The 27260-nt window shown below is 31.6% G+C and overlaps 1 protein-coding gene across 1 annotated transcript; it reads left to right on the top strand.

The window, feature by feature from the left end:
- Nucleotides 1-22095, top strand: cdx4 (caudal type homeobox 4). The gene is made up of 3 exons (XM_062043438.1): nucleotides 1-630; nucleotides 10228-10373; nucleotides 21715-22095. The coding sequence occupies exons 1-3, from the start codon at nucleotides 186-188 to the stop codon at nucleotides 21949-21951; spliced, it is 828 nt and encodes a 275-aa protein (XP_061899422.1). The 5' UTR covers nucleotides 1-185; the 3' UTR covers nucleotides 21952-22095.
- Nucleotides 22096-27260: the final 5165 nt, after the last annotated feature.

Below are 27260 nucleotides of genomic sequence, written 5' to 3'. Positions count from 1 at the left end.
CGCATCTTGTCAACACGCAGCACATCATGTAAGGCAGCCTGAAGGACTTGGACTTTACTTGCATGAAGGACTTGGACCATACGTCATACTTGCATGAAGGATTCTGGGGGTTTTGTGCAGATATGTCACCCGTGAATTAACTTTTTCATCGACGAGACCCTCCCGAATATAGCGCGCTCCGAACCATGTATGTGGGCTACCTCCTGGATAAAGAGACCGGCATGTATCACCAGGGCCCAGTGAGAAGATCCAGCATCAATCTGCCCCCACAGAACTTCGTCTCCACGCCCCAGTACGCGGACTTTAGCGGATACCATCATGTCCCCAACATGGACTCCCACGCCCAGTCCGCGGGGACCTGGGGGCCCTCGTCGTACGCGGCCCCCCGGGAGGACTGGGGCGCTTACAGCCTGGGACCCCCGAACGCGATCCCCACGCCCATGAGCAACAACTCGTCCCCCGCACAGGTGCCCTACTGCTCGCCCGAGTACACCCACATGCACCCGCCCGCCTCCGCGGGGCTGCAGCCGCCGCCGCCGGACAACGTCAGCGGGGCGCAGCTGTCGCCCGACCGGGAGAGACGGAACTCGTACCAGTGGATGAGTAAAACCGCGCAGTCGTCTTCCACGGGTGAGTGCTGCTCCGTGGAAATATTTTTTCTTTTTTTTCTTTTTTTTTCTTTTTTTATTGCGACTCAACATGGAAACTTGATTAAATAGAGAAATAAGAAATTGGGACTTGTTTGCCTTCGAATCAAACTTTTACAATTTTTTTCATGCAAAGTTCCTTAAGTGGGACTTAAAAATCACATTGTAAAATTACAATGCTTTATTTATAAAAAATAATAGGCCAAAACCCTCCAAAAAGTCATCTTTGATGTTATTTCCTCCGTATAAAAGTGCTTTTTTTTTGCACTTTTAATCATGCAAAGTTCCTTAAGTGGGAGTTGTAACAATGACATCACTTTTAAAAAGCACATTGTCAAATTAAAATGATTTATTTATAAAAGAATAGGCCAAAAAGTCACCTTTGATGTTATTTCCTCCGTATAAAAGTGCTTTTTTTTGCACTTGTAATCATGCAAAGTTCCTTAAGTGGGAGTTGTAACAATGACATCACTTTTAAAAAGCACATTGTCAAATTAAAATGATTTATTTATAAAAGAATAGGCCAAAAAGTCACCTTTAATGTTATTTCCTCCGTATAAAAGTGCTTTTTTTTGCACTTTTAATCATGCAAAGTTCCTTAAGTGGGAGTTGTAACAATGACATTGTCAAATTAAAATGATTTATTTATAAAATAATAGGCCAAAAAGTCACCTTTAATGTTATTTCCTCCGTATAAAAGTGCTTTTTTTTGCACTTTTAATCATGCAAAGTTCCTTAAGTGGGAGTTGTAACAATGACATCACTTTTAAAAAGCACATTGTCAAATTAAAATGATTTATTTATAAAAGAATAGGCCAAAAAGTCACCTTTAATGTTATTTCCTCCGTATAAAAGTGCTTTTTTTGCACTTTTAATCATGCAAAGTTCCTTAAGTGGGAGTTGTAACAATGACATCACTTTTAAAAAGCACATTGTCAAATTAAAAATATTTATTTATAAAATAATAGGCCAAAAAGTCACCTTTAATGTTATTTCCTCCGTATAAAAGTGCTTTTTTTGCACTTTTAATCATGCAACGTTCCTTAAGTGGGAGTTGTAACAATGACATCACTTTTAAAAAGAACATTGTCAAATTAGAATGATTATTTGTAAAAGAATAGGCCAAAAAGTCACCTTTAATGTTATTTCCTCCGTATAAAAGTGCTTTTTTTGCACTTTAATCATGCAAAGTTCCTTAAGTGGGAGTTGTAACAATGACATCACTTTTAAAAAGCACATTGTCAAATTAAAATGATTTATTTATAAAAGAATAGGCCAAAAAGTCACCTTTAATGTTATTTCCTCCGTATAAAAGTGCTTTTTTTTGCACTTTTAATCATGCAACGTTCCTTAAGTGGGAGTTGTAACAATGACATCACTTTTAAAAAGAACATTGTCAAATTAGAATGATTTATTTGTAAAATAATAGGCCAAAAACCCTCCAAAAAGTCATCTTTGATGTTATTTCCTCCGTATAAAAGTGCTTTTTTTTTGCACTTTTAATCATGCAAAGTTCCTTAAGTGGGAGTTGTAACAATGACATCACTTTTAAAAAGCACATTGTCAAATTAAAATGATTTATTTATAAAAGAATAGGCCAAAAAGTCACCTTTAATGTTATTTCCTCTGTATAAAAGTGCTTTTTTTTTGCACTTTTAATCATGCAAAGTTCCTTAAGTGGGAGTTGTAACAATGACATCACTTTTAAAAAGCACATTGTCAAATTAAAATGATTTATTTATAAAATAATAGGCCAAAAAGTCACCTTTAATGTTATTTCCTCCGTATAAAAGTGCTTTTTTTGCACTTTAATCATGCAACGTTCCTTAAGTGGGAGCTGTAACAATGACATCACTTTTAAAAAGCACATTGTCAAATTAAAATGATTTATTTATAAAAGAATAGGCCAAAAAGTCACCTTTAATGTTATTTCCTCCGTATAAAAGTGCTTTTTTTGCACTTTTAATCATGCAAAGTTCCTTAAGTGGGAGTTGTAACAATGACATCACTTTTAAAAAGCACATTGTCAAATTAAAATGATTTATTTATAAAATAATAGGCCAAAAAGTCACCTTTAATGTTATTTCCTCCGTATAAAAGTGCTTTTTTTGCACTTTTAATCATGCAAAGTTCCTTAAGTGGGAGTTGTAACAATGACATCACTTTTAAAAAGCACATTGTCAAATTAAAATGATTTATTTATAAAATAATAGGCCAAAAAGTCACCTTTAATGTTATTTCCTCTGTATACAAGTTTTTTCTTTTTTTGCACTTTTAATCATGCAAAGTTCCTTAAGTGGGAGTTGTAACAATGACGTCACTTTTTAAAAAGCACATTGTCTAATTAGAATGATTTCTTTATGAAATAATAGGCCAAAACCTTTGAAAAAAGTCACCTTTGATGTTAGTTCCTCTGTATAAAAGTGTTTTTTTTTACACTTGTAATCATGCAAAGTTCCTTAAGTGGGAGTTGTAACAATGACATCACTTTTAAAAAGCACATTGTCAAATTAGAATGCTTTATTTATTAAAAAAAAATATTAGGCCAAAAACCTTTGAAAAAAGTCACCTTTGATGTTAGTTCCTCCATATAAAAGGGCTTTTTTTGCAATTTTAATCATGCAAAGTTCCTTAAGTGGGAGTTGTAACAATGACATCACTTTTAAAAATCACTTTGTAAAATTAGAATTATTTATTTTATAAAATAGGCCAAAAACCCTCCAAAAAGTCACCTTTAATGTTATTTTCTCATATAAAAGTGTTTTTTTTGCACTTTTAATCATGCAAAGTTCCTTAAGTGGGAGTTGTAACGATGATATCACTTTTAAAAAGCACATTGTCAAATTAGAATGATTTATTTATAGAATAGGCCAAAAACCCTCCAAAAAGTCACCTTTAATGTTATTTTCTCCATATAAAAGTGTTTTTTTTGCACTTTTAATCATGCAAAGTTGCTTAAGTGGGAGTTGTAACAATGACATCAATTTTAAAAATCACTTTGTAAAATTAGAATTATTTATTTATAAAATAGGCCAAAAACCCTCCAAAAAGTCACCTTTAATGTTATTTTCTCCATATAAAAGTGTTTTTTTTGCACTTTTAATCACGCAAAGTTCCTTAAGTGGGAGTTGTAACGATGATATCACTTTTAAAAAGCACATTGTCAAATTAGAATGCTTTATTTATAAAAATATTAGGCCAAAAGCCCTTAAAAAAAGTCATCTTTGATGTTATTTCCTCGTATAAAAGTGCTTTTTTTGCACTTTTAATCATGCAAAGTTCCTTAAGTGGGAGTTGTAACAATGACATCACTTTTTAAAAAGCACATTGTCAAATTAGAATGATTTATTTATAGAATAGGCCAAAAACCCTCCAAAAAGTCACCTTTAATGTTATTTTCTCCATATAAAAGTGTTTTTTTTTGCACTTTTAATCATGCAAAGTTGCTTAAGTGGGAGTTGTAACAATGACATCAATTTTAAAAAGCACATTGTCAAATTAGAATTATTTATTTATAAAATAGGCCAAAAACCCTCCAAAAAGTCACCTTTAATGTTATTTTCTCCATATAAAAGTGCTTTTTTTGCACTTTTAATCATGCAAAGTTCCTTAAGTGGGAGTTGTAACGATGATATCACTTTTAAAAAGCACATTGTCAAATTAGAATGCTTTATTTATAAAAAAATATTAGGCCAAAAGCCCTTAAAAAAGTCATCTTTGATGTTATTTCCTCGTATAAAAGTGCTTTTTTTGCAATTTTAATCATGCAAAGTTCCCTAAGTGTGAGTTGTAGCAATGACATCACTTTTAAAAAGCACATTGTAAAATTAGAATGATTTATTTATAAAATAGGCCAAAAACCCTCCAAAAAGTCACCTTTAATGTTATTTTCTCCATATAAAAGTGTTTTTTTTGCACTTGTAATCATGCAAAGTTGCTTAAGTGGGAGTTGTAACAATGACATCAGTTTTAAAAAGCACATTGACAAATTAGAATGATTTATTTATAAAAATAATAGGTCAAAAAGTCATCTTTGATGTTAGTTCCTCTGTATAAAAGTGCTTTTTTACACTTGTAATCATGCAAAGTTCCTTAAGTGGGAGTTGTAACAATGACATCACTTTTAAAAAGCACATTGTAAAATTAGAATGATTTATTTATAAAATAATAGGCCAAAAACCCTCCAAAAAGTCACCTTTAATGTTATTTAATCTGTATAAAAGTGCTTTTTTTACACTTGTAATCATGCAAAGTTGCTTAAGTGGGAGTTGTAACAATGACATCACTTTTAAAAAGCACTTTGTAAAATTAGAAAGATTTATTTATAAAATGGCGAAAACTAGGCCAATATCCCTCCAAAAAGTAATCTTTAATGTGATTTCCTCTTTGGAAGTGTTTTTTTTACACTTTTAATCATGAAAATTTCCTTAATTGCATGGGAGTTGGAACAGTTTTTTTTCTCCATGATACATGATTTTTTTTAAAGCACATTGTAAAATTAAACAATTGATAAAAATAGGCCAAAAAGTCATCTTTAATGTTATTTCCTCCATATAAAAGTGCTTTTTTGCACTTTTATTCATACAAAGTTCCTTATTTGTTTAAAAAGCACACTTTGAAATTAAATAATAGTACAAATAAGCCCAAAAACCCTCAACAAAAGGCATTCTTAATGTTATTTCCTACGTATAAAAGTGCTTTTTTCACTTTTAATCATACACAGTTCCTTATTTGTTTAAAAAGCACATTGTAAGAATAAAATAATGGTGAAAATAAGCCAAAAAAGTAATTTTTTATGTTATTTCCTCATTATAAACGTGCTTCTTTGCACTTTTAATCATACAAAGTACCTTATTTTTTTCTCCGTGATACATGATTTTTAAAAAGCACATTGTAAAATTCAATAATGCTAAAATAAAATAAAAAAAGAAGTCATTGTTAATGTTATTTCCTCCCAATAAAAGTGTTTTTTACACTTCTAATCATTTAAAGTTCCTTAAGTGGGTCTTGCAACAGTGATTTTCTCTATAAAATTAAAACTATTTATAGAATGGCAAAAAAGAGTCATCTTTAATGTTATTTCCTCTTTATGAAAGTGTTTTGTCTACACTTTTATTCAAGCAATGTTCCTTAAGAGGCACTTGCAAGTTTTTTTTTCTCTGATACATGATTTATAGAAAGTAGAACGGAGAAAAAATAGGCTTAATACCCTCAAATATTTTAACCGTGCAATTTGGAACCCATTTTCTTCTCAGACACAATTATAAATATTTTCCAAAATGTAAACATTTCATTGTCTTTCAAGTGTAAAACCAAAATAAATCTCTCCAGAATAACAAAGTACATTTTAAGTAGAGTAAATATAATTTAATTGGAATTTTCTGAAAGTGATTAAAATCTAAATAAACGAAATATTTGTAAACATACCTCATGTTATGTAATATATTCCTGTTTAAAAATCCCTCGTGTGATTAATACAGTATCTATTTTGAAATGTTATTTATTTTTGAAAAAAAATATTGCGTAAAAAATTCAGTAAATCTATTTTCAATGGGAAAAAACATGCAAAAATGTTTTTGTCAGTTCCCTCATGTGATTAATACAGTATCTATTTTTAAATGTTATGTATTTTGAAAAAAATCTCGCGTTCACAATACAGTAAATCTATTTTCAATGGGAAAAAACATGAAAAAAATGTTTTGTCAATCCCTTCATGTGATTAATACAGTATCTATTTTTAAATGGTATGTATTTTGAAAATAATTTTGTGTAAACAATATCTAAAAAATCGTATTTTTAATGGGGGAAAAAGGTGCTAAAATGTTTTTGTCCATTCCCTCATGTGATTGATACAGTATCTATTTTTAAATGGTATGTATTTTTAAAAGAATCTTGTGTAAACAATATCTAAAAAAATCGTATTTTTAATGGGGGAAAAAGGTGCTAAAATGTTTTTGTCCATTCCCTCATGTGATTAATACAGTATCTATTTTTAAATGTTATGTATTTTGAAAAAAATCTCGCGTTCACAATACAGTAAATCTATTTTCAATGGGAAAAAACATGAAAAAAATGTTTTGTCAATCCCTTCATGTGATTAATACAGTATCTATTTTTAAATGGTATGTATTTTGAAAATAATTTTTGTAAACAATATCTAAAAAATCATATTTTTAATGGGGGAAAAAGGTGCTAAAAATTTTTTGTCCATTCCCTCATGTGATTGATACAGTATCTATTTTTAAATGGTATGTATTTAGAAAAAAAATATTGCGTAAAAAATTCAGTAAATATATTTTTAATGGGAAAAAACATGGAAAACATTTTTTGTCAATTCCCTCATGTGATTAATACAGTATCTATTTTTAAATGGTATGTATTTTTAAAAGAATCTTGTGTAAACAATATCTAAAAAATCGTATTTTTAATGGGGGAAAAAGGTGCTAAAATGTTTTTGTCCATTCCCTCATGTGATTAATACAGTATCTAATTTTAAATGGTATGTATTTTGAAAAAAAAAGTATTGCGTAAAAAATTCAGTAAATCTATTTTTAATGGGGAAAAACATGCCAAATTTTTTTTTGCCAATTCCCTCATGTGATTAATACAGTATTTATTTTTTTTAAAAATGGTATGTATTTTTAAAAAATATTGCGTAAACAATATCTAAAAAATCCTATTTTTAATGGGAAAAAACATGCTAAAATGTTTTGTCCATTTCCTCATGTGATTAATACAGTATCTATTTTTAAATGTTATATATTTAGAAAAAAATCTTCCATAAACAATACAGTAAATCGATTTTCAATGGGAAAAAACATGCAAAAAATGTTTTGTCAATCCCTTCATGTGGTTAATACAGTATCTATTTTTAAATTGTATGTATTTTGAAAATAATCTTGCGTAAACAATATCTAAAGAATCTTATTTTTAATAGAAAAAAAGGTGCTAAAATGTTTTTGTCCATTGCCTCATGTGATTAATACAGTATTTATGTTTAAATGGTATGTATTTAGAAAAAAAATATTTCGTAAAAAATTCAGTAAATCTATTTTTAATGGGGAAAAAACATGCAAAAAATGTTTTGGTCAATTCCCTCATGTGATTAATACAGTATCTATTTTTAAATGGTATATATTTTGAAAAAAATCTTGCGTAAACAATATCTAAAAAATCTTATTTTTAATGGGAAAAAAGGTGCTAAAATGTTTTTGTCCATTCCCTCATGTGATTAATACAGTGTCTATATTTAAATATTATTTATTTTGAAAAAAATCTTGCGTAAACAATACAGTAAATCGATTTTCAATGGGAAAAAACATGCAAACAATTTTTCGTCAATTCCTTCATGTGATTAATACAGTAACTATTTTTAAATGGTATGTATTTTGAAAAAAAATATTGCGTAAAAAATTCAGTAAGTCTATTTTTAATGGGAAAAAACATCCCAATTTTTTTTGTCAATTCCCTCAAGTGATTAATACAGTATCTATTTTTAAATGTTATATATTTTGAAAAAAATATTGCGTGAACAATATCTAAACAATCTTGTTTTTAATGGGAAAAAAGGTGCTAAAATGTTTTTGTCCATTCCCTCATGTGATTAATACAGTATCTATTTTTAAATGTTATGTATTTTTGAAAAAAAATATTGCGTAAAAAATTCAGTAAATCTATTTTAAATGGGAAAAAACATGCAAAAATGTGTTTGTCAATTCCCTCATGTGATTAATACAGTATCTATTTTTAAATGGTACGTCTTTTGAAAAAATATTGCGTAAACAATATATGGGAAGAAAGGTGCTAAAATGTTTTTGTCCATTCCCTCATGTGAGAAATACAGTATCCATCTTGAAAAACAAATCTCACGTAAACAATACAGTAAATGTATTTTTTAATGGGGAAAAACGTGCCAAAATGTTTTTTGTCAATTCTCTCATGTGATTAATATAGTAAAACTTTTTTTTTTTTTTTTTAACCAATAAAAATGCTTGTAAAATGCCTGAACTACATCGGAAAATGTTTAGAATAGAACAACAACGTATTCATGTTCCTTCTGATTATGGTTCCAGTCATTTAAAATGCGAGTCCTTTATTTTTATTTTTTTTATTTTTATAAATCTTTATTTATAATATGCAACATTTACATGAAAGCAGATACATATTAATACTCTAAACAAGTACAAAAACAGTACAAAACAGCGACAGGGGGTTGTAAACTCAATAAAGTAACAACAATAGAATGCAGAATATATATTTGTAATAAAGTGTAAAGCCTTTGGCTCACACAAGTTCCGTAAATAATCCAATAGTTTTCACAGCTTTTTGGTTGTCAGAGGTAGAAAGCGTTTTAAAGTAAAGTTGTAATTCTTTTTCAAAGGCAGAAAAAACAGGTCGGGTATTGTGAAACTTACATTTATGAATATAAAACTTAGCCAATAGTATAATGAGGTTGCAAAGGAAAAAAATCATTGAAATTTGTTTTTGTCATACAGTGTAAATCCAATAATAATGTAACCTATTTTTTTTATTTTTATATATTTTTTAAATGTATTATTTGTATTTATTTGTATTATTTTTTATAAACCGTTATTTATAAATTTCAACATTTACAAACAGTTGAGAAATAATAATCAAAGTAAGTACAAAAACAGTACAAAAACAGTACAAAACAGAATAATGTAACCTATTTTTTTTTTAATTTTTATTTTTAACTTTTATTTATACATTTCAACATTTACAAACAGTTGAGAAATAATAATCAAAGTACAAAAACAGTACAAAAACAGTACAAAACAGAATAATGTAACCTTTTTTTTTTTCTTTTTTTTTTTTAACTTTTATTTATAAATTTCAACATTTACAAACAGACAAGAAACAATCAAATAAGTACAAAAATAGTACAAAACAGTACAAAAAGAATACAAAGCAGCGCCAGGGGGTTATAAATTCAAAGTAACTCAAATAGAATGCAAAAAAACCACATATATATATAAAATAAACAAAGTGTAAAGCCATAGGCTCACTCAATTTCAGTAAATAACTTAAATTTGGAACACAGCATCATCGTTTTTACAGCTTTTTGGTTAAAAAAAATGCCAGTCCTATTTGAATCGGTGGGCTCGTAGTGACGTCACACGATGACGTGTGTGTGGAATATCGGGGCATATTTCCCGGCTGTGGGAGCGTGTCCACGACTGTGTGGGGGAGAAGCGTGACGCTGACGTCATGTCCTCCGTGAGACTCGTCGGTCTGGTCATTTCCACACCGACTTCGACCTCCTCCTGACTTTGATATGCCGACCCCGTCCTCATCCAGAATAATAAAAGGAGTGACGTCATCTTCAAAACCCGGAATGCGCAGCTTTAAGAGCGCGCAGTTATCTCCATCTGCAAGGAGACCATTGACGCGCACTTGTGCCGCGGCAAACTTCAAAGGGGACATTTGCGTACGAGGAGACTGCCGCCCACGGATGTGGATTTGATGCTGTGGGCAGATATAGCTGTAGGGCCGGGGCCGGTCCAGGCACGCAGTCCGACCTGCACCTGACGGCACTGACGCAGATGTCTGTGTTCTGCAGGCAAGACGAGGACGAAGGAGAAATACCGGGTGGTCTACACCGACCACCAGAGGCTGGAGCTGGAGAAGGAGTTTCACTTCAACAGATACATCACCATCAGGAGGAAAGCTGAGCTGGCCGTCAACCTGGGACTCTCGGAGAGACAGGTCCGTGCCCCCCCCCCCAAAAAAAAACTGGGAATACAAGTAGAATGCAAGAAACTGCTGCAAAAACGGATCTTTAGAAGGCCACTTCTCAAATATGCTCCAAATTGCAACAATTTACTTCCACATAAATATGCAAAGGAATTATATTAAACACCACATTTGTATGCAGGAATAAATGCAAACACATGTTTGATATTAGCAATAATAGGAATGTTGGAATAATAGGAACATTGTTTTCATTAGGACTATTATTAAACTATGTAAAGAATAATTGCAAACTAATTGTAATATTTGTCATTTGCTGTTATTATATATGCAGGAATGTTGTAAATATTCACATGAAAATGCAGCAAAAATCTATTCAGGAATCAAATAGATATGCAAAAGAATAGTGGCATAAAATAGTAAAAATGACAGGAATATGCAAAAACTGATCTTCTCAAATATGCTCGAAATTGCAACAATTTATTTCCACCTAAATATGCAAAGGAATAATATTAAACACCACATTTGTATGCAGGAATAAATGCAAACACATGTTTAATATTAGCAATAATAGGAATGTTGGAATAATAGGAACATTGTTTTGATTAGGACTAATATTAAACTATGTAAAGAATAATTGCAAACTAATTGTAATATTTTTCATTTGCTGTTATTATATATGCAGGAATGTTGTAAATATTCACATAAAAATGCAGCAAAAATCTATTCAGGAATCAAATAGATATGCAAAAGAATAGTAAAAATGACAGGAATATGCAAAAACTGATATTTAGAAGGCCACTTCTTAAATATGCTCCAAATTGCAACAATTTATTTCCACATAAATATGCAAAGGAATAATATTAAACTCCCCATTTGTATGCAGGAATAAATGCAAACACATGTTTGATATTAGCAATAATAGGAATGTTGGAATAATAGGAACATTGTTTTCATTAGGAATAATATTAAACTATGTAAAGAATAATTGCAAACACAATTATGACATTTTTTCATTTGATGCTATTATATATGCAGGAATGTTGTAAATATTCACATAAAAATGCAGCAAAAATCTATTCAGGAATTAAATAGATATGCAAAGGAATAGTGGCATAACATAGTAAAAATGACACAAATATGCAAAAAATGATTTTTAGAAGGCCACTTCTTTAATATGCTCCAAATTGCAACAATTTACTTCCACATAAATATGCAAAGGAATTATATTAAACACCACATTTGTATGCAGGAATAAATGCAAACACATGTTTGATATTAGCAATAATAGGAATGTTGGAATAATACCAACATTGTTTTCATTAGGAATAATATTAAACTATGTAAAGAATAATTGCAAACTAATTGTACTATTTTTCATTTGCTGCTATTATATATGCAGGAATGTTGTAAATATTCACATAAAAATGCAGCAAAAATCTATTCAGGAATCAAATAGATATGCAAAAGAATAGTGGCATAAAATAGTAAAAATGACAGGAATATGCAAAAACTGATCTTCTCAAATATGCTTGAAATTGCAACAATTTATTTCCACCTAAATATGCAAAGGAATAATATTAAACACCACATTTGTATGCAGGAATAAATGCAAAAACATGTTTAATATTAGCAATAATAGGAATGTTGGAATAATAGGAACATTGTTTTCATTGGGAATAATATTAAACTATGTAAAGAATAATTGCAAACACAATTGTGAAATTTTTTCATTTGCTGCTATTATATATGCAGGAATGTTGTAAATATTCACATAAAAATGCAGCAAAAATCTATTCAGGAATTAAATAGATATGCAAAAGAATAGTAAAAATGACAGGAATATGCAAAAACTGATCTTTAGAAGGCCACTTCTCAAATATGCTCCAAATTGCAAAAACTTACTTCCACATAAACATGCAAAGGAATAATATTAAACACCACATTTATGTGCAGGAATAAATGCAAACACATGTTTGATATTAGCAATAATAGGAATGTTGGAATAATAGGAACATTGTTTTGATTAGGACTAATATTAAACTATGTAAAGAATAATTGCAAACTAATTGTAATATTTTTCATTTGCTGTTATTATATATGCAGGAATGTTGTAAATATTCACGTAAAAATGCAGCAAAAATCTATTCAGGAATCAAATAGATATGCAAAAGAACAGTGGCATAAAATAGTAAAAATGACAGGAATATGCAAAAACTGATCTTCTCAAATATGCTCGAAATTGCAACAATTTATTTCCACCTAAATATGCAAAGGAATAATATTAAACACCACATTTGTATGCAGGAATAAATGCAAAAACATGTTTGATATTAGCAATAATAGGAATGTTGGAATAATAGGAACATTGTTTTCATTAGGAATAATATTAAACTATGTAAAGAATAATTGCAAACACAATTATGACATTTTTTCATTTGATGCTATTATATATGCAGGAATGTTGTAAATATTCACATAAAAATGCAGCAAAAGTCTATTCAGGAATTAAATAGATATGCAAAGGAATAGTGGCATAACATAGTAAAAATGACACAAATATGCAAAAACTGATTTTTAGAAGGCCACTTCTTTAATATGCTCCAAATTGCAACAATTTACTTCCACGTAAATATGCAAAGGAATAATATTAAACACCACATTTATGTGCAGGAATAAATGCAAACACATGTTTGATATTAGCAATAATAGGAATGTTGGAATAATAGGAACATTGTTTTCATTAGGAATAATATTAAAGTATGTAAAGAATAATTGCAAACAAATTGTAATATTTTTAATTTGCTGCTATTATATATGCAGGAATGTTGTAAATATTCACATAAAAATGCAGCAAAAATCTATTCAGGAATCAAATAGATATGCAAAAGAATAGTGGCATAAAATAGTAAAAATGACAGGAATATGCAAAAACTGATCTTCTCAAATATGCTCGAAATTGCAACAATTTATTTCCACCTAAATATGCAAAGGAATAATATTAAACACCACATTTGTATGCAGGAATAAATGCAAAAACATGTTTGATATTAGCAATAATAGGAATGTTGGAATAATAGGAACATTGTTTTCATTAGGAATAATATTAAACTATGTAAAGAATAATTGCAAACACAATTATGAAATTTTTTCATTTGCTGCTATTATATATGCAGGAATGTTGCAAACATGTAAATATTGACATACAAATGCAGCAAAAATCTATTCAGGAATCAAATAGATAAGCAAAAGAATAGTGGCATAAAATAGTAAAAATGACAGGAATATGCAAAAACGGATCTTTAGAAGGCCACTTCTCAAATATGCTCCAAATTGCAAAAATTTACTTCCACATAAATATGCAAAGGAATAATGTTAAACACCACATTTGTATGCAGGAATAAATGCAAACACATGTTTGATATTAGCAATAATAGGAATGTTGGAATAATAGGAACATTGTTTTCATTAGGAATAATATTAAACTATGTAAAGAATAATTGCAAACACAATTATGACATTTTTTCATTTGCTGCTATTATATATGCAGGAATGTTGTAAATATTCACATAAAAATGCAGCAAAAATCTATTCAGGAATCAAATAGATAAGCAAAAGAATAGTGGCATAAAATAGTAAAAATGACAGGAATATGCAAAAACTGATATTTAGAAGGCCACTTCTCAAATATGCTCCAAATTGCAACAATTTACTTACACATAAATATGCAAAGGAATAATATTAAACACCACATTTGTATGCAGGAATAAATGCAAACACATGTTTGATATTAGCAATAATAGGAATGTTGGAATAATACGAACATTGTTTAGATTAGGAATAATGTTAAACTATGTAAAGAATAATTGCAAACTAATTGTACTATTTTTCATTTGCTGTTATTATATATGCAGGAATGTTGTAAATATTCACATAAAAATGCAGCAAAAATCTATTCAGGAATCAAATAGATATGCAAAAGAATAGTAAAAATGACAGGAATATGCAAAAAATGATCTTTAGAAGGGCACTTCTTAAATATGCTCCAAATTGGAACAATTTATTTCCACATAAATATGCAAAGGAATAATATTAAACACCACATTTGTATGCAGGAATAAATGCAAACACATGTTTGATATTAGCAATAATAGGAATGTTGGAATAATAGGAACATTGTTTTCATTAGGAATAATGTTAAAGTATGTAAAGAATAATTGCAAACAAATTGTAATATTTTTCATTTGCTGCTATTATATATGCAGGAATGTTGCAAACATGTAAATATTGACATACAAATGCAGCAAAAATCTATTCAGGAATCAAATAGATAAGCAAAAGAATAGTGGCATAAAATAGTAAAAATGACAGGAATATGCAAAAACGGATCTTTAGAAGGCCACTTCTCAAATATGCTCCAAATTGCAACAATTTACTTCCACATAAATATGCAAAGGAATAATGTTAAACACCACATTTGTATGCAGGAATAAATGCAAACACATGTTTGATATTAGCAATAATAGGAATGTTGGAATAATAGGAACATTGTTTTCATTAGGAATAATATTAAACTATGTAAAGAATAATTGCAAACACAATTGTGACATTTTTTAATTTGCTGCTATTATATATGCAGGAATGTTGTAAATATTCACATAAAAATGCAGCAAAAATCTATTCAGGAATTAAATAGATATGCAAAGGAATAGTGGCATAACATAGTAAAAATGACACAAATATGCAAAAACTGATTTTTAGAAGGCCACTTCTTTAATATGCTCCAAATTGCAACAATTTACTTCCACATAAATATGCAAAGGAATAATATTAAACACCACATTTGTATGCAGGAATAAATGCAAACACATGTTTGATATTAGCAATAATAGGAATGTTGGAATAATAGGAACATTGTTTTCATTAGGAATAATATTAAAGTATGTAAAGAATAATTGCAAACAAATTGTAATATTTTTCATTTGCTACTATTATATATGCAGGAATGTTGCAAACATGTAAATATTGACATACAAATGCAGCAAAAATCTATTCAGGAATCAAATAGATAAGCAAAAGAATAGTGGCATAAAATAGTAAAAATGACAGGAATATGCAAAAACGGATCTTTAGAAGGCCACTTCTCAAATATGCTCCAAATTGCAACAATTTATTTCCACATAAATATGCAAAGGAATAATATTAAACACCACATTTGTATGCAGGAATAAATGCAAACACATGTTTGATATTAGCAATAATAGGAATGTTGGAATAATAGGAACATTGTTTTCATTAGGAATAATATTAAACTATGTAAAGAATAATTGCAAACTAATTGTACTATTTTTCATTTGCTGCTATTATATATGCAGGAATGTTGTAAATATTCACATAAAAATGCAGCAAAAATCTATTCAGGAATCAAATAGATATGCAAAAGAATAGTAAAAATGACAGGAATATGCAAAAACTGATCTTTAGAAGGCCACTTCTTAAATATGCTCCAAATTGGAACAATTTATTTCCACATAAATATGCAAAGGAATAATATTAAACACCACATTTGTATGCAGGAATAAATGCAAACACATGTTTGATATTAGCAATAATAGGAATGTTGGAATAATACGAACATTGTTTAGATTAGGAATAATGTTAAACTATGTAAAGAATAATTGCAAACTAATTGTAATATTTTTCATTTGCTCCTTGTATATATGCAGGAATGTTGCAAACATGTAAATATTCACATAAAAAATGCGGCAAAATCTATTCAGGAATCAAATAGATATGCAAAAGAATAGTAAAAATGACAGGAATATGCAAAAACTGATATTTAGAAGGCCACTTCTTAAATATGCTCCAAATTGGAACAATTTATTTCCACATAAATATGCAAAGGAATAATATTAAACACCACATTTGTATGCAGGAATAAATGCAAACACATGTTTGATATTAGCAATAATAGGAATGTTGGAATAATACGAACATTGTTTAGATTAGGAATAATGTTAAACTATGTAAAGAATAATTGCAAACTAATTGTAATATTTTTCATTTGCTGTTATTATATATGCAGGAATGTTGTGAATATTCACATAAAAATGCAGCAAAAATCTATTCAGGAATCAAATAGATATGCAAAAGAATAGTAAAAATGACAGGAATATGCAAAAAATGATCTTTAGAAGGGCACTTCTTAAATATGCTCCAAATTGGAACAATTTATTTCCACATAAATATGCAAAGGAATAATATTAAACACCACATTTGTATGCAGGAATAAATGCAAACACATGTTTGATATTAGCAATAATAGGAATGTTGGAATAATAGTTTAACATTATTCATATATGTTCCTATGTAAAAAATAGTTGCAAACAAATTGTACTATTTTTCATTTGCTGCTGGTATATATGCAGAAACATTGCAAACATGTAAATATTCACATACAAATGCAGCAACAATCTATTCAGGAATCAAATAGATATGCAAAAGAATAGTGGCATAAAATAGTAAAAATGACAGATATATTCAAAAACTGATCTTCTTAAATATGCTCGAAATTGCAACAATTTATTTCCACCTAAATATGCAAAGGAATAATATTAAACACCACATTTGTATGCAGGAATAAATGCAAACACATGTTTAATATTAGCAATAATAGGAATGTTGGAATAATTTGAACATTGTTTTGATTAGGAATAATATTAAACTACATAAATAATAATTGCAAACAAATTATAATATTTTTCATTTGCTGTTATTATATATGCAGGAATATTGCAAACATGTAAATAAATTGTAATACTTTTAATTTGCTGCTATTATATATGCAGGAATATTGCAAACATGTAAATATTCACATACAAATACAGCAGCAATCTATTCAGGAATCAAATAGATATGCAAAAGAACAGTGGCATAAAATAGTAAAAATGACAGGAATATGCAACAACTGATCTTCTCAAATATGCTCGAAATTGCAACAATTTATTTCCACATAAATATGCAAGTGACAGCAACAAAGGAATAATATTAAACACCACATTTGTATGCAGGAATAAATGCAAACACATGTTTAATATTAGCAATAATAGGAATGTTGGAATAATAGGAACATTGTTTTGATTAGGAATAATATGAAACTATGTAAAGAATAATTGCAAACAAATTGTAAAATGTTTTCATTTTCTGCTATTATATATGCAGGAATATTGCAAACATATAAATATTCACATACAAATGCAGCAGCAATCTATTCAGGAATCAAATAGATATGCAAAAGAATAGTGGCATAAAATAGTAAAAATTACAGGAATATGCAAAAACTGATCTTCTCAAATATGCTCGAAATTGCAACAATTGACTTCCACATAAATATGCAAAGGAATAATATTAAACACCACATTTGTATGCAGGAATAAATGCAAACACATGTTTAATATTAGCAATAATAGGAATGTTGGAATAATGCATACAAATGTGATGTTTTGGCCTGTACTTTATGTAAAAAATAATTGCAAACAAATTGTAGTATTTTTCATTTGTTGCTATTATATATGCAGGAATGTTGCAAACATGTAAATATTCACATACAAATGCAGCAACATTCTATTCAGGAATCAAATCTATATGCAAAAGAATAGTGGCATAACATAGTAAAAATAACAGGCAAACACCTTTTCAATATTGAAAAACATGATAAGAAATTGCAGCACAAATCTATTCAGAAATCCAATAGATATGCAAAAAAAATAGTAGCATAAAATAGTTATAGTAAAAACCGCAAACACATTTTTAATATTGACAAACATGATAGAAATTGCGACGAAAATCGGTTTGAGTTACTCCAAAAAATATTTTTTGAATCACAAATGGAAGGAAAAGCTGAATTAAGTACAAAAAAATGCAAGAATGAACTGCATGCAAACACATTTTTAATATTAAATTACTAGAAAGTTACAACAAAATACATTTCTGACAAATATGCCCCAAAAAAATGACATAAACATGAAGCAAGCATGTTTCAACTTTCAAATAAATATGCAAGGGATAGCAACCAAAATGTGTTTTGAAAATAAAGAAAGCAAAATAAAAGATGATTTAACAACGTCAGTCTTTTGAAATATTGCAATACGAATCATTTTTAAATCTCTTTGTAACTTTCCATATATAATCAATTTAGTTTTATTTGACTTATATTATAGCTGTGGAAAAGTACTCAATGTATCTTTTGAATGAAAATATCATTTCTTAAAACAGTATATTTTGTTTCTCCTCCGACTTTTAACATGTATTTTGTTAAAATCGTTCATTTCCTTAATCAATATTAGAAGTGTGTTTATTCCAGTTACTCTCTTGTGTGGTTTTATTTTGAAATGTACATCTCATAGTGTTATTTATGAGATGTACATATCATGCATGAACCAAATAGTACACCTATTTCCTTAATCAGTATGAGAAGTGTGTTTTTTTCAGTTCCTTTTTTGTGTGGTTTTATTTTGAAATGTACAAAACCCCAAAAGCTGTGAAGTTGTCACGTTGTGTAAATGCAAAATAAAAACAAGATACAATGATTTGCAAATCCTTTTCAACTTATATTCAATTGAATAGACTGCAAAGACAAGATATTTAACGTTCCAACTGGAAAACTTTGTTATTTTGTGCAAATATTAGCTCATTTGGAATGTGATACCTGCGACATGTTTCAAAAAAGCTGGCACAAGTGGCAAAAAAGACGGAGAAAGTTGAGGAACGCTCATCAAACGCTTATTTGGAACATCCCACAGGTGAAAAGGCTAATTGGGAACAGGTGGGTGCCATGATTGGGTATAAAAGCAGCTTCCATGAAATGCTCAGTCATTCACAAACAAGGACGGGGCGAGGGTCACCACTTTGTCAACAAATGCCTGAGCAAATTGTTTAAGAACAACATTTCTCAACCAGCTATTGCAAGGAATTTAGGGATTTCCCCCATCTACGCTCCGTAATATCATCAAAAGGTTCAGAGAATCTGCACGTAAGCCATGATATTACGAACCTTCCATCAATCAGGCGGTACTGCATCAAAAACAGACGTCAGTGTGTAAAGGATATCACCACATGGGCTCAGGAACACTTCAGAAAACCACTGTCAGGAACTACAGTTGGTCGCTACATCTGTAAGTGCAAGTTAAAACTCTACTATGCAAAGCGAAAGCCATTTATCAACAACACCCAGAAACGCCGCCGGCTTTGCTCATCTAAGATGGACTGATGCAAAGTGGAAAAGTGTTCTGTGGTCTGACGAGTCCATATTTCAAATTGTTTTTGGAAACTGTGGACGGTCGTGTCCTCCGGACCAAAGAGGAAAAGAACCATCCGGACTGTTCTAGGCGCCAAGTGTAAAAGCCAGCATGTGTGATGGTATGGGGGTGTATTAGTGCCCAAGACATGGGTAACTTACACATCTGTGAAGGCGCCATTAATGCTGAAAGGTACATACAGGTTTTGGAGCAACATGTGTTGCCATCCAAGCAACGTAATCATGGACGCCCCTGCTTATTTCAGCAAGACGATTCCAAGGCACGTGTTGCAACAGCGTGGCTTCATAGTAAAAGAGTGCGGGTACTAGACCGGCCTGCCTGTAGTCCAGACATTGAAAATGTGTGGTGCAATATGAAGCCTAAAATAGCAGAAGGGAGACTGTTGAACAACTTAAAGGCCTACTGAAATGAATTTTTTTTATTTAAACGGGGATAGCAGATCTATTCTATGTGTCATACTTGATCATTTCGCGATATTGCCATATTTTTGCTGAAAGGATTTAGTAGAGAACGACGACGATAAAGATTGCAACTTTTGGTATCTGATAAAAAAAAGGCTTGCCCCTACCGGAAGTAGCGTGACGTAGTCAGTTGAACATATACGCAAAGTTCCCTATTGTTTACAATGATGGCCGCATGAAGTGAGAGAGATTCGGACCGAGAAAGCGCCAATTTCCCCATTAATTTGAGCGAGGATGAAAGATTTGTGGATGAGTGAAGTGCAAGTGAAGGACTAGTGGGGAGTTGAAGCTATTCAGATAGGGAAGATGCTGTGAGAGCCGGGGGTGACCTGATATTCAGCTGGGAATGACTACAACAGTAAATAAACACAAGACATATATATACTCTATTAGCCACAACACAACCAGGCTTATATTTAATATGCCACAAATTAATCCTGCATAAAAACACCTGCGTGTTTGTTACGCTAGCTCCTAGCTCCTCTGCTAGCTCCTAGCTCCATAGAACACGCCAATACAATTCAAACACCTGATCAACACACACAATCACTCAGACCGTTCACCTAACCCAAGGTTCATAAAGCTTATATATTTTAAAAAAGTTACGTACATACGCAAAAAAAAGTTGCGCACATACGGTCAAGCGATCAAATGTTTAGAAGCCAAAGCTGCATACTCACAGTAGCACGTCTGCGTCTTTGTCATCCAAATCAAAGTAATCCTGGTAAGAGTCTGTGTTGTCCCAGTTCTCTACAGGCGTCTGTGTATCGAAGTCAAAAGTCCTCCTGGTTAGAGTCTCTGTTATCCGAGTTCTTCCATCTTGACTGCATCTTTCGGGAATGTAAACAAAGAAGCGTGTGGCTGACTACGTTTGAAAAATACGTCCATTTCGCACCGACAACTTTCTTCTTTGCTTGCTCAGCTTCCTTCTCCATAATGCAATGAACATGATTGCAACAGATTCACGAACACAGATGTCCAGAATACTGTGGAATTATGAAATGAAAACAGAGCTTTTTCGTATTGGCTTCAATGTGGAAGGCATACCCGTGTTCCCCGGTCTACGTCACGCGCATACGTCATCCTCAGAGGCGTTTCGAACCGGAAGTTTAGCGGCAAATTTAAAATGTCACTTTATAAGTTAACCCGGCCGTATTGGCATGTGTTATAATGTTAAGATTTCATCATTGATATATAAACTATCAGACTGCGTGGTCGGTAGTAGTGGGTTTCAGTAGGCCTTTAAGCTGTACATCAAGCGAGAATGGGAGTGTTGTTAAAAGGAAAGGCCATGTAACACAGTGGTAAAAATGCCCCTGTGACAACTTTTTTGCAATGTGTTGCTGCCATTAAATTCTAAGTTCATGATTATTTGGAAAAAAGAACGTTAAATATCTTGTCTTTGCAGTTTATTCAATTGAATATAAGTTAAAAAGGATTTGCAAATCATTGTATTCTGTTTTTATTTAGCATTTAGACAAGGTGACAACTTCACTGCTTTTGGGGTTTTGTGCATCTCCCAGTGTTCATGTGAAGCAAACAACGCAGACATGATGTGTTTGTGTCGCTCGCCGGCAGGTGAAGATCTGGTTCCAGAACCGCCGGGCCAAAGAGAGGAAGCTGATCAAGAAGAAGATGGGCCAGTCGGACGGCAGCGGAGGTTCTGTGCACAGCGACCCCGGCTCGGTGAGCCCCCTGGCGATGCCGGGGTCGCTGAGTCCCACGGACATCCACGGCGGCCTGTACCCTCCCCCGCAGGGCATGAACACGTTGCCCTCCATCAGGAACATACAGCCGGTGACCGTGACTCAGTGATGACAAGAGTTCACCTTGGCGGACCCACGGAACCAAACGGAGCACTCCGACACGCCGCAGGACAGTCGACGGGTGGGGTGCGCCCACTCCGGACCCCCCTGCACACTCCCTTCACGGCAGCTACCACCTGCCGTCGACCCCCCCCGCAGGTTCTGTCATCACATATGGCGTTTTATAGACTAGTTGGACTAACATTAGGGAGGGCTTGGTGGGGAAAATACAGAAAGAAAAAAAAATGTCGCCTTTCAAACTTAAAAAGCTTTAAATTGTTTGTGAGTTAATAAGATATAAATATAGTTTTTTTTATGTGATGTGTTTGTGAATAAGATGGAAAATTCAGGGCTCTGTCGGTGTCGTCGTCAACTGGATTTATTGCCTCCAATCATTGTATGCAAGGTTGTTTTTTTAATTAAGTGTACAAGCTGCTGTTTGATGGCATCAACATGTAAATAAATAGTTTGTTTTTCACTTGATGACTTTTTCTATTATTTGGACTATTAAATGTGCAACATTACAAGAATTGGGTTTTTAGAATATATATGTATTTTTTAACCTAATTTTCAACCAACTTTGAAAAATAAATACATATACCCAGCTATACAGTTAATATGATCATTTTAACAAGAGAACAAAAACTACCAGTTATATAAACAAAACATGTTTTTGAATTGAGCATACAAACTGCTGTTTGATGGCATCGACATGTAAATAGTTTGTTTTTCACTTTATGTCTTGTTCTATTATTTGGACTATTAAATGTGCAATATTACAAGAAATGGGTTTTTAGAATATATACATATTTTTTACCCCATTTTCAACCAACGTTGAAAAATAAATACATATGCCCAGCTACAAAGTTAATATGATAATTTTAACAATATAACACAAACTACCAGTACATCTGGTCATGCATTCCGAATCGGAAAATCAACAAACTGTTTATTTTTAGTCAAATCTTACATACAATCTAGTAATTCCTGTGCAGAGTTATATAAACAAAACATGTTTTTGAATTGAGCGTACAAGCTGCTGTTTGATGGCATCAACATGTAAATACTTTGTTTTTCACTTTATGTCTTGTTCTATTATTTGGACTATTAAATGTGCAATATTACAAGAAATGGGTTTTTAGAATATATATATTTTTTTTTACCCCATTTTCAACCAACGTTGAAAAATAAATACATATGCCCAGCTATAAAGTTAATATGATAATTTTAACAATATAACACAAACTACCAGTACATCTGGTCATGCATTCCGAATCGGAAAATCAACAAACTGTTTATTTTTAGTCAAATCTTACATACAATCTAGTAATTCCTGTGCAGAGTTATATAAACAAAACATGTTTTTGAATTGAGCGTACATGGCATCAACATGTAAATAGTTTGTTTTTCACTTTATGTCTTGTTCTATTATTTGGACTATTAAATGTGCAATATTACAAGAAATGGGTTTTTAGAATATATATTTTTTTTTTTACCCCATTTTCAACCAACGTTGAAAAATAAATACATATGCCCAGCTACAAAGTTAATGATAATTTTAACAATATAACACAAACTACCAGTACATCTGGTCATGCATTCCGAATCGGAAAATCAACAAACTGTTTATTTTTAGTCAAATCTTACATACAATCTAGTAATTCCTGTGCATAGTTATATAGACAAAACATGTTTTTGAATTGAGCGTACAAGCTGCTGTTTGAAGGCATCAACATGTAAATAGTTTGTTTTTCACTTTATGTCTTGTTCTATTATTTGGACTATTAAATGTGCAATATTACAAGAAATGGGTTTTTAGAATATATATATATTTTTTAGCCCATTTTCAACCAACATTGAAATATAAATACATATACTCAGCTATAAAGTTAATATGGTAATTTTAACAAGAGAACAAAAACTACCAGTTATATAAACAAAACATGTTTTTGAATTGAGCGTACAAGCTGCTGTTTGAAGGCATCAACATGTAAATAGTTTGTTTTTCACTTTATGTCTTGTTCTATTATTTGGACTATAAAATGTGCAACATTACAAGAAATGGGTTTTTAGAATATATATATTTTGTTACCCCATTTTAAACCAACATTGAAAAATAAATACATATACCCAGCTATACAGTTAATATGATCATTTTAACAAGAGAACAAAAACTACCAGTTATATAAACAAAACATGTTTTTGAATTGAGCGTACAAGCTGCTGTTTGAAGGCATCAACATGTAAATAGTTTGTTTTTCACTTTATGTCTTGTTCTATTATTTGGACTATAAAATGTGCAACATTACAAGAAATGGGTTTTTAGAATATATATATTTTGTTACCCCATTTTAAACCAACATTGAAAAATAAATACATATACCCAGCTATACAGTTAATATGATCATTTTAACAAGAGAACAAAAACTACCAGTTATATAAACAAAACATGTTTTTGAATTGAGTGTACAAGCTGCTGTTTGATGGCATCAACATGTAAATAGTTTGTTTTTCACTTTATGTCTTGTTCTATTATTTGGACTATTAAATGTGCAATATTACAAGAAATGGGTTTTTAGAATATATATATATTTTTTAGCCCATTTTCAACCAACATTGAAATATAAATACATATACTCAGCTATAAAGTTAATATGGTAATTTTAACAAGAGAACAAAAACTACCAGTTATATAAACAAAACATGTTTTTGAATTGAGCGTACAAGCTGCTGTTTGAAGGCATCAACATGTAAATAGTTTGTTTTTCACTTTATGTCTTGTTCTATTATTTGGACTATAAAATGTGCAACATTACAAGAAATGGGTTTTTAGAATATATATATTTTGTTACCCCATTTTAAACCAACATTGAAAAATAAATACATATACCCAGCTATACAGTTAATATGATCATTTTAACAAGAGAACAAAAACTACCAGTTATATAAACAAAACATGTTTTTGAATTGAGCGTACAAGCTGCTGTTTGAAGGCATCAACATGTAAATAGTTTGTTTTTCACTTTATGTCTTGTTCTATTATTTGGACTATAAAATGTGCAACATTACAAGAAATGGGTTTTTAGAATATATATATTTTGTTACCCCATTTTAAACCAACATTGAAAAATAAATACATATACCCAGCTATACAGTTAATATGATCATTTTAACAAGAGAACAAAAACTACCAGTTATATAAACAAAACATGTTTTTGAATTGAGTGTACAAGCTGCTGTTTGATGGCATCAACATGTAAATAGTTTGTTTTTCACTTTATGTCTTGTTCTATTATTTGGACTATTAAATGTGCAATATTACAAGAAATGGGTTTTTAGAATATATATATATTTTTTACCCCATTTTCAACCAATGTTGAAAAAGAAATACATATACTCAGCTATACAGTTCAAGGCCTACTGAAACCCGCTACTACCGACCGCGCAGTCTGATAGTTGGAAGGTGGATTCTACCATCTAACATTATAATATTGTTTTTAAGTTCAAGCCATCTCTTGCAGTGGAGTTGCTGCAGCAAAATCGAGAGCTTCAAATTCAGGTCGCAGAACTCAGGGAACAAGGTATGTGGAGTCAACATCAGCTCCTTGAGTGGCCTGACAATGAACTGTTTCATTTGTAACTTGTATTTCTGTATCTTACCTTAACTGTAACTTGTATTTATGTATCTTACCTTAAAGGCCTACTGAAAGCCACTACTACCGACCACGCAGTCTGATAGTTTATATATCAATGATGAAATCTTAACATTGCAACACGTGCCAATACGGCCGGGTTAACTTATAAAGTGCAATTTTAAGTTGCCCGCTAAACTTCCGGTTGAAAACGTCTATGTATGATGACGTATGCGCGTGACGTCAATAGTTAAACGGAAGTATTCGGACACCATTGAATCCAATACAAAAAAGCTCTGTTTTCATCTCAAAATTCCACAGTATTCTGGACATCTGTGTTGGTGAATCTTTTGCAATTTGTTGAATGAACAATGAAGACTGCAAAGAAGAAAGTTGTAGGTGGGATCGGTGTATTAGCGGCTGGCTGCAGCAACACAACCAGGAGGACTTTGACTTGGATAGCAGACGCGCTAGCCGACGCTAGCCGCCGACCGCACGGATGATCGGGTGAAGTCCTTCGTCCTTCCGTCGATCGCTGGAACGCAGGTGAGCACGGGTGTTGATGAGCAGATGAGGGCTGGCTGGCGTAGGTGGATAGCTAATGTTTTTATCATAGCTCTGTGAGGTCCCGTTGCTAAGTTAGCTTCAATGGCTTCGTTAGCAACAGCATTGTTAAGCTTCGCCAGGCTGGAAAGCATTAACCGTGTATTTACATGTCCATGGTTTAATAGTATTGTTGATTTTCTGTCTATCCTTCCAGTCAGGGGCTTATTTATTTTGTTTCTATCCGCATTTAAGCACAATGCTATCACGTTAGCTCCGTAGCTAAAGTGCTTCGCCGATGTGTTGTCGTGGAGATAAAAGTCACTGTGAATGTCCATTTCGCGTTCTCGACTCTCATTTTCAAGAGGATATAGTATCCGAGGTGGTTTAAAATACAAATCCGTGATCCACAATAGAAAAAGGAGAGAGTGTGGAATCCAATGAGCCAGCTTGTACCTAAGTTACGGTCAGAGCGAAAAAAGATGCGTCCTGCACTGCACGCTAGTCCTTCACTCTCACGTTCCTCATCCACGAATCTTTCATCCCGGCTCAAATTAATTGGGTATTCGTCACTTTCTCGGTCCGAATCGCTCTCGCTGCTGGTGTAAACAATGTGCAAATGTGAGGAGACTTTCAACCTGTGATGTCACGCTACTTCCGGTACAGGCAAGGCTTTTTTTTTATCAGCGACCAAAAGTTGCGAACTTTATCGTCGTTGTTCTCTACTAAATCCTTTCAGCAAAAATATGGCAATATCGCGAAAAGATCAAGTATGACACAGAATGGATCTGCTATCCCCGTTTGAATAAAACAATTTCATTTCAGTAGGCCTTTAATATGATCATTTTAACAAGAGAACAAAAACCACCGGTACACCTGGTCATGCATTCCGAATCTTAAAATCAATAAAGTGAACCAATTGTTCAATTTCAGTCAATCTGACATACAATCTAGTCATTCCTGCACAGAGTTATGCTAACAAAACATGTTTTTTATATGAGTGTACAAGCTGTTTGATGGCATTAACATGTAAATAAATAGTTTTTCACTTTATGACTTTTCTATTATTTGGACTATTAAATGTGCAACATTACAAGAATTGGGTTTTTAGAATATACACTACCGTTCAAAAGTTTGGGGTCAC

The sequence above is a fragment of the Entelurus aequoreus genome, linkage group LG04 (genome assembly GCF_033978785.1).
Source record: "Entelurus aequoreus isolate RoL-2023_Sb linkage group LG04, RoL_Eaeq_v1.1, whole genome shotgun sequence".
In the NCBI taxonomy this organism is placed as follows: domain Eukaryota; kingdom Metazoa; phylum Chordata; class Actinopteri; order Syngnathiformes; family Syngnathidae; genus Entelurus; species Entelurus aequoreus.
This window is presented reverse-complemented; position numbering and strand designations above follow the sequence as displayed.

Bases quoted from the DNA above. Each gene is read 5' to 3' on its own strand.
- cdx4 (XM_062043438.1), top strand. From the start codon at position 186: ATGTATGTGGGCTACCTCCTGGATAAAGAGACCGGCATGTATCACCAG. The intron at 631-10,227 runs GTGAGTGCTGCT...TGTGTTCTGCAG, and splicing joins CGCGCAGTCGTCTTCCACGG to GCAAGACGAGGACGAAGGAG. The intron at 10,374-21,714 runs GTCCGTGCCCCC...GCTCGCCGGCAG, and splicing joins TGGGACTCTCGGAGAGACAG to GTGAAGATCTGGTTCCAGAA.